Source organism: Stylophora pistillata, chromosome 1, assembly GCF_964205215.1.
Source record: "Stylophora pistillata chromosome 1, jaStyPist1.2, whole genome shotgun sequence".
NCBI lineage: Eukaryota > Metazoa > Cnidaria > Anthozoa > Scleractinia > Pocilloporidae > Stylophora > Stylophora pistillata.
Window position 1 is genome coordinate 21,398,732 of NC_142519.1, and position 8,679 is coordinate 21,407,410.

An 8,679-nucleotide genomic window follows, 5' to 3' on the forward strand; every position below is an offset into this window, starting at 1 on the left:
GAACAGCTTAAATTAAAAAGATTTTGATTGTAAGAAAGTTTTAGATAAAGGCCTTGCAAGATGTGAGAAACGATGTGCTGGGGTAAGTCTCTTTTCTAAGATTTATCAACATAAGTGCACAAGGGTTAAACATCAGCATACATAAGATTAACAGACCATGCGTTCTTATTTTGCCTGTTTTTGAACTCTGAATAACTTAAAAAGCAGCGGTTGGAGACGATACCTCTATGATAAATAAAATAAAATAATCACTTGGTGGAAATTTACCGAACCAAGACATGGTCAATGAATTCCAGCTTTAGCGCGTGATCAGAGTGGACCTTACTCAGACAGGATTTCTCGGTGTAAAATTTTGACCCAAATTGCATCTCATCGTCTTTGCGTTAACGTAAATTGAAGGCAATGAAACAGATCTCGACGCAACGTGATTCTTTCTATTTCTATTACTGTTTTCCTTTTGTAAAGGTCACCGCTGTCATGCAAAGAAGATTGTTTTCCTTGTCACAGGTGGTCTGTTACAACCACAGCAAAGAAGAACTCATGCCAGAGCACTCAAAGACAGTGAGGCGGAGATTTTCGAGAACGGTATAGGACATTTCGATTACAGAAAGACGAAATGGTGCTATTAATCTCCTTCCCAGCTGATCAGCATAATTTTTACAATTAAAAATGTCAGTGGTCCCTATAATGTAGCCAAGCTACGTCCGACAAATGAGTCGTCCATACAGACGGCAAAGTTGAACCTCCTTGTAGTTAGAGGAGATGATGGTATTCATGCTTCGTAATTTGTACTGGAATGTTGCGGACTGAAAACTTATTTTTGCAATGATATGTATCTTTAGTAAGTGAATAGTACCCCTAATTAGAACAATTCCCGCCTCAAAAGATAAGAAAGCGTGACCAGTTTTGATTGGTGTCTACTGAGCACGCGGATATAAAGAATCTAACCCACCTGACGTGTCTGATTGATAAACTGTTAAGACAAGAAGACCCCTGTTCGAAATACTTCAATCTTAGGCCCTTTCAGATACCTATAGGAAAACCTTTCCCTGATCCTCCGCGCACTTGAAGCCATGAAATATCTTGAAACCTATAGGTTACAGTAATAGAAATAGAAAGAATCACGTCTCGTCGAGATCTGTTTCATCGCCTTCAATTTACGGTAACGCAAAGACGATGAGATGCAATTTGGGTCAAAATTTTGACACCGAGAAATCCTGTCTGGGTAAGGTCCACTCTGATCACGCGCTAAAGCTGGAATTCATTGACCATGTCTTGGGCTCCAAAAAGGCCAAACTTTGAACAATCCGGTAAATTGCCACCAAGTGATTATTTTGTTTTATTTATCATAGCGGTATCGTCTCCAACCGCTGCTTTTTAAGTTAGTCAGAGTTCAAAAACAGGCAAAATAAGAACGCATGGTCTGTTAATCTTATGTATGCTGATGTTTAACCCTTATGCACTTATGTTGATAAATCTGAGAAAAGAGACTTACCCCAGCACATCGTTTCTCACATCTTGCAAGGCCTTTATCTAAAACTTTCTTACAATCAAAATCTTTTTAATTTAAGCTGTTCTTTGGCAAAGCAATGATGACTTGGTCGAGCAATGTCATAAAATATATTTTTCTGTGATTTATTTGCAGCTTCTCTCAATGTCCCTTTCCCTGTCGATAAAAAAATGGATGCTCAGCGACAAACAGTAGACTGGTCACAGATTTGACGCAAGTTGGGCCACGTTTTCCTAGAGAGCAGAGGCTAGCAAGAGGGGTGAGACACGTACGACACTAGCCCTTCGCCTACAGTTCAGATCATTATCAGGTAAGAAAACCATAGATTATATTTTCCCCGCAAACTGACCCTAGGTGCTGCGACAAATTCGAAGTTTGGGGTTCAAATGAACGTTTTTAAAAAGCAAAAAACGAGGAATGACATCGAGAATGGAAGATTGTAGTCTTAGCGCGCTTTCTGAAACATACGGAGTCTCTGAAAGGATGGGTGGCCGTCTTTATTTCCTCTTAATTTCTACAATGGGGTAGTTTTGTGTTATTCAATAGACTGTTTGCATACAACTTAATTAGTAACGTAAACGTCAAAGTTTAATTTAGGTTAATCTATTCAGCAATGATACACAGTTTAATTTTAGTTTAATACACAGTTTAATTTCGTAGAGCTCTGGACCCTTACAAATAATCCGAAAAAATATTTTCTCTAACCTACTTAAAAAGTACAATAAATTTTACCATGTTAAAACTTTTTAGGGCTCAGTGTGCATTGTGCAAAATGCATTGCGCGCCGTGCAAACAATTTTACGCGATAAAAAAATTTTAGAGCATAAATCAATCACGACATTCTTATTCAACGAATAACTTTTAAAATAAAAAACACGGAAGCCTGGGGAACTTTGAGGGAAGGTCGTCCATAAACTCCACCTCACTTTCCGTAGCTGCACGGTGGATTATAGAGACCGAGAGGTTGCTTAGGAAAGCCCTTCTTTAAAATCAGCTGAGTGACTTCATAAAATTGACCCACAGTTACCACTCGAAAAATATGTTTATATGGGTCGCTAGCTACTTTGACTATTTCGTCTATTCCGTACATGTGATCTCCCACAGCAACCACATAAATCGTTGCCCCTTTGCTCTTGAGTTTCTGAGCCATGGATATGGTTAACTTCTGGTCATCTGACTGACCGTCAGTGATAAGGAGAACTACCTTTTTAGAACCATGACGACGACCTAGGATTGATAGAAGAATTTAAAGATTTAGTAATGGTAATAGGTCCGAGTGGAGTCAGTTCGGTCTTTTATTACATCCATTTTGAAATCACTGGTGGTCCCTGTAATCTGATTGGCTCTAATTGTTGTGATTTATTTACAAATCGCACCATTTTTTGCCCTAAATCGCACATTTTACGCTTGACTGAGTTTTTGACACATGACGTCAAAGTTTTTATGTTTTGCATACAAAATAAGATATAAAAGCGTTTCCGGTTTCGCTTTTTATTTAAAAACCGCCTCAGTACTGCATCAGTAAAATGTTTGAATTGACCAAGTCCTGTATTTGAGTGATTTAAAAATGGATGTAATAAAGTGGTAATTGAACCTTGTGTCGTGCAATTTTGGTCAGAAATCATACTTGTGGTTTCAAATCGAACTCGCGCTGCGCGCTTGTTTAATTTCGAAACCACGCGTATGATTTCAGGCCAAATTGCACTCCACTCAGTTCAACTACCATTATTAATCATGCAAGTGATTAACAGAGTCGGACAAATGCGAAGCTGGAGTTTGCTTTGATAACTGCAAGTATGATTGAAGGCAGAATTGGACGCCACAAAGTCCTGTTACTTATTAATCAAAGCCATGGCAATATTTTAGAAACCCAACAATCCATCGGTTAAACGTGTCGTAAAAAGTAGCAATTAACTCGGCGAGATTAGCGACAACGGCGCGCGCACACGACACGTTCTGTCGACTTACACAAGCATGAAGCGTGTACTATCCAACTATAGGCATGACACTTACACTGTCCCACTAATGCCCAAATCAGGCTCAGTGATAGTTAATCACGTTCAAGAATTTTCTTATAGTTTTAATCAAGAACATGTATGCTCTGTATTTCAAGCTTGTTTCGAGGTAGTCTATTCAGGATATAGTGATAACAGTCAAATCTTAAGAGATCTGAGCGAATGTTGGTGGCTACAGTACATGGGGTCAGAAGCTTATGGTGATCGGAAATTGTAAAGTTTGTTTCAGAAGTGAAAGAAGGGTAAACCTCTACGCTGTGGCGGGGATATATGACAACCCTTTCATCGGGTCATTCTCATGAGTTATTTCGGTAGGTTTCATTTACGTAAAATATTCATGTGCCAGTCATGCGCACAAAATAGCCAAATTTAAGACGTTGACTGAATTGGAGTATTCTACTGCTTTGGTTTTGTTTAGCTTCACAAAAAAAGGCGAAGGAAACGGAATTTCCTATGTTTGAATTTCTTGACCACTTTTGACGACACCAATCATCAAAAACAAGCACGAAGAACATCGTCCCTACCATCCTTTCTTTGTTGACTCAGAGAAAATTTTAAAGGTAACAAGGTCCGGGATAATTGAGACTTTTTCGTCGGTGTGTAAGAGTCCAATTTATCAGAACGGAAGCAAAGACTATGATATAAGTACCATTCATTAAACGATGAGCCCACTCGCGGAAGTGGTTTTTAGAGTCTTCCCAGAAGAGAAAGTTAGGGAACTGAGATATGCACGTCGTACATTGCATTATTGCCTCCCGACTGTTAACTAACATTGTACCTGACAAAGGGTCCTCAAACAGCAACTTCTTGGCCTCTGCAAGTCCATCCTCAGTGTTGGTCGACGATCCTGGGTAGACAATGTTTTTAATTTTGCTGGCCGCTGTACTACGCGGCGAGAACTTGAAGTTCACTTTGGCGGAAGAAGAATACGTAACAGCTGCATATTTGGTGTCAAACATGGGATTAATCATTTTCCCCATCACGTTTACAAGTGCCCTTTTCCCTTTATCAAATTCGCACAGGCCGATTGATCCTGAGCCGTCGATAACGGCAACGATATCCTCCTTCGAATTGCTTCTCTTAGTAATCCTCGAGTAACCAATGCCTAAGAAACTCGCCATGAATTTATCGGCAGTCACACTGGTTGAAGGGACAGCTTGAAAAGCTGAAATTAAGGTTAAACAAGAATTCAGTTTGGAAGTATACAACTCTATAACTGGAACTGACACGTACAAAGAACACATCTTTTGGGAAGCCCACTGACATAAATACTACTGTACATGTTACTAATTTCTTTTTCCTCTTTGCATTACTTTACCAAATGCAATTTTCCAACCTACATTTCTAATTAAAGAGCAATCTCAACCAAGCATAGGTAAAGCAGTAGCCGTTCTTAACATGTAATTAATTCAAGATATTACGTCTGGCATTGACCCGGGCCACGAGGTCTACTTGATAATAAACAAACATGGGAATTAAAGCAGTTCGTAAAGACTCGCGCATTTAGTAAATTTTAGCTTTGTAGGCTGAAGTGTATTTCATCCTTTAACAAAATCTTCCGTCCATCATCTGGGTTTTTGCATCCTGTCAATTTCAGTTTTCAAAGACATCGAAGCAATAATATTTGCCACGGAACCGACATAAACTATACATTACTTTCGTACATTTCTGGTTCCCTTGCCCCAAACACAATTTCTTCAGTCCGGTGGACCATCTTCTGATATATCAACTGCAGAACTTACCCTGATAAAAACTATCAGCTGGATCTGATGGATAAGTTTGTGGTGGCGGTCGCCACAAAAGTCCTGAAATTTGTCCTGTGAGAATTACCAGTAGGCACAGCACAGAAATCAAACAAGTAGAAAGTCGTGACATTTTGAAGTCTTGAACTATTTCGGAAAAGTCGCTTTAATTTGTTCAAGTTGAAGTCTGGAATTATTGGGGAGATCGCTCTATTTTATAAAGTAACTAACTTCCGTCTGTCGTTTCTATTTTGGTACTGAACAAAAAGAGTCTTCGTTTCAAGCGTTTACGTGTCTCAGATGGATGGGAACAGAATTCTATGTTTAAAAACACGTTTACATAACGTTAGTAACTTCGAAATCAACAAACTGTGGCTTGGCTGATTTTGTAGGAAGAAAGCAGTCCCTGTACGTGTATTCCTTCTCAGCAAGACGTGTAGCTGAGGGAGAGAATGTAGCAAAAGCTGTGGCGGGAAAGCTGAGGTTTGCGTCACGTGGAAGGCTGTAGCTTTTTTTACCAAACAGTCTTTCTTAACGTTGCGCTGACGTTGATTTAGGGAAGTCGTTGAAAAAGAATTTGAAAGATCAACAAATATCACCTGATCACCAAGTTTCTAATCTACAAAACTAGTCAACGATAGCATCTTCATCAATTAAAGTCACTGTTCAAGCGCTGTTCTTCATCAAATGTCCTAATTTTCACAGCTACGCCGCTTTTTCCAGGGAGCCTCCCATTACCCACATTTCCATAACACAGCTTAGTAAACAAAAAATATAAATAAATAGAAAAAAAAAAAATACTTTCAAGAAGACTAAGCATGTGCCAAACTATTTTTGAAAAAAGCTCCAACTAGACAGGAAAGCCAGACTGGAACCTGTCTCTCTTTCACGTTCGATCTTGAGGCGCAAACTCGATCCGTTTTTCGAAAACGAAGATATCCTTTCTTGTACTTCCCTACTGGATTTCGTTGGTTAAATATTTCAAGTAGACGTTCAACGACCGAGCGCGATGGAGTATCTGAATTTAGCTAAAACGTGTAAAATAGATTTCACAACCACATGAAATGTGTGGAACTCCTCCATATTTTCTTTGTTAAGCAATGCCCTTGCTGCGTGACAAATGTTTTTTTTCTTTTAAACTTCTTTGACCTTCAGCAACAGGGAAGCCGATTTAGAACACGACTAAGATACATGGGTCGTAAAGTAGTCTGATTGCTTTATTGTAATTAGATCCAGATATCGTTTAAACGAAGATCTGATCTACAGCCACAAACAACCTAATTAAACGAACTGGTAACGTAACTAGGGTTTGTGGTGCTGAAGGTTACCATGATCTCGGATAATCGCTTTAGAATGCGCAGTAACAGATATCACGTCTGGTGGATATCGATTTGGAGAAGACTAAGAGAGATGAAAGAGCCGAAAGACTACTGACGACAACTTTTATATGTAATTATAGAAGCAAACAAACAATCTGAGGCCCTTTCAGATACCTATAGGAAAACCTTTCCCTGATCCTTCGCGCACTTCAAGCCATGAAATATCTTGAAACCTAAGTCTCTTGAAGCCTGGCACATTCGGTGCGCAGAAGTCTCCCGCACGGCCAACAATCTTCGCCTCCCAAGTGGCCGCCGAACCGTGCTCAATCTCGGGTTCTTAGCAGCTATTCTTTGGGTTGTCACGCAACGATTACGAGAAGCGGCTGCTAACATTGTCAGGGCAAATTTTACTAGCTTATGTACTTTCTGTAAGAAAAATGTCAGTTTGTCTGAGAAAATTTCATTAGTAGTGTTATTCATTCCAAATTCAAAATTGGGCGCCCATTGCCCTCCAAAGGGCGCGTTCCGGAGTTCGAATTCTTTGATTCATCGGAAATAGAACGACTGCTAAAATAGCGTCTTCTACTTTCGCCTCCTATAGGAGGCAGTAGCTACAAAAATTGATCTTTTTAGCTGTCACAGTATTGATTCGCACCGACGAAGGGCTAACGCCCGAAACGTCAGCTTCCGACTCTTTTAAAGGTGGCCCATTCACATCATCAACTCAGTTAATAAAACCTAGTTATCTTAACGCAGCGATTTTGTCTCTTAGAAGACAATGGTCCTTTAAAATATTTCTCTCAGGATTTTTCATTTTTCCCATTAGATGGAAAAGTGACGTTGATTAGATTTTGGTAAGATTGTATGGGGCAAAAACGGTTGTAAAACTAGTAAAAATTAAAATGTAGTCTTGCAGTGCTTTATGTTTATTTGTACCTAACGGTCGAATTTTAATCACGTCTCGTCATATTGTTTTGTTTGTTTCCTTTTATAATTACATATAAAAGTTATCGTCAGTAGTATTTCGGCTCTTTCATCTCGCTTAGTCTTCTCCAAATCGATATCGACCAGACGTAATATCTGTTACTGCGCATTCTAAACCGCTTATCCGATATCATTGTAACCTTCAGCACCACAAACCCTAGTTACGTCACCAATTCGTTTAATTAGGTTGTTTGTTGCTGTAGATCAGATCTTAGTTTAAACGATATTTGGATGTAATTACAATAAAACAATCGGACTAACTTACGACCCATGTATCTTAGTCATGTTCTAAATCGGCTTCCTAAATTCAGATACTCCATCGCGCTCGGTCGTTGAACGTCTACTTGAAATATTTAACCAACGAAATCCAGTGGGGAAGTACAAGAAAGGATATCTTCGTTTTCGAAAAACGGATCGAGTTTGCGCCTCAAGATCGAACGTGACAGAGAGACAGGTTCCAGTCTGGCTTTCCTGTCTAGTTGGAGATTTTTTCAAAAATAGTTTGGCACATGCTTAGTCTTCTTGAAAATATTTTTGTTTCTATTTATTTATATTTTTGGTTCACTATGCTGTGTTATAGAAGAGTGCGTAATGGGAGACTCCCTGGAAAAAGCGGCGTAGCTGTAAAAATTAGGACATTTGATGAAGAACAGCGCTTGAACCGTGACTTTAATTGATGAAGATGCTATCGTTGACTGGTTTTGTAGATTAGAAACTTGGTGATCACTCGATATTTGTTGTTCTTTCAAATTCTTTTTCAACGACTTCCCTAAATGAACGTCAGCGCAACGTTAATAAAGACTGTTTGGTAAAAAAAGCCACAGCCTTCCACGTGACGCAAACCTCAGCTTTCCCGCCACAGCTTTTGCTACATTCTCTCCCTCAGCTACACACCTTGCTGGGAAGGAATACACGTACAGGGATTGCTTTCTTCCTATAAACTCAGCCAAGCCACAGTTTGTTGATTTCGAAGTTACTAACGTTATATAAACGTGTTTTTAAACATAGAACTCTGTTCCCATCCATCTGAGACACGTAAACGCTTGAAACGAAGACTCTCCTTGTTCAGTACCAAAATAGAAACGACAAACGGAAGTTAGTTACTTTAT

General features: G+C 39.3%; 1 protein-coding gene across 1 annotated transcript; it reads right to left on the reverse strand.

The window, feature by feature from the left end:
* Positions 1-1,984: 1,984 nt before the first annotated feature.
* LOC148741652 (collagen alpha-1(XIV) chain-like) lies at positions 1,985-5,467 on the reverse strand. Its single transcript, XM_088743883.1, has 3 exons — positions 5,268-5,467; positions 4,304-4,690; positions 1,985-2,737 (listed from the first exon to the last, which is right to left on the reverse strand). Exons 1-3 carry the CDS (start codon positions 5,398-5,400, stop codon positions 2,433-2,435), a joined length of 825 nt encoding a protein of 274 aa, XP_088600009.1. The 5' UTR covers positions 5,401-5,467; the 3' UTR covers positions 1,985-2,432.
* Positions 5,468-8,679: the final 3,212 nt, after the last annotated feature.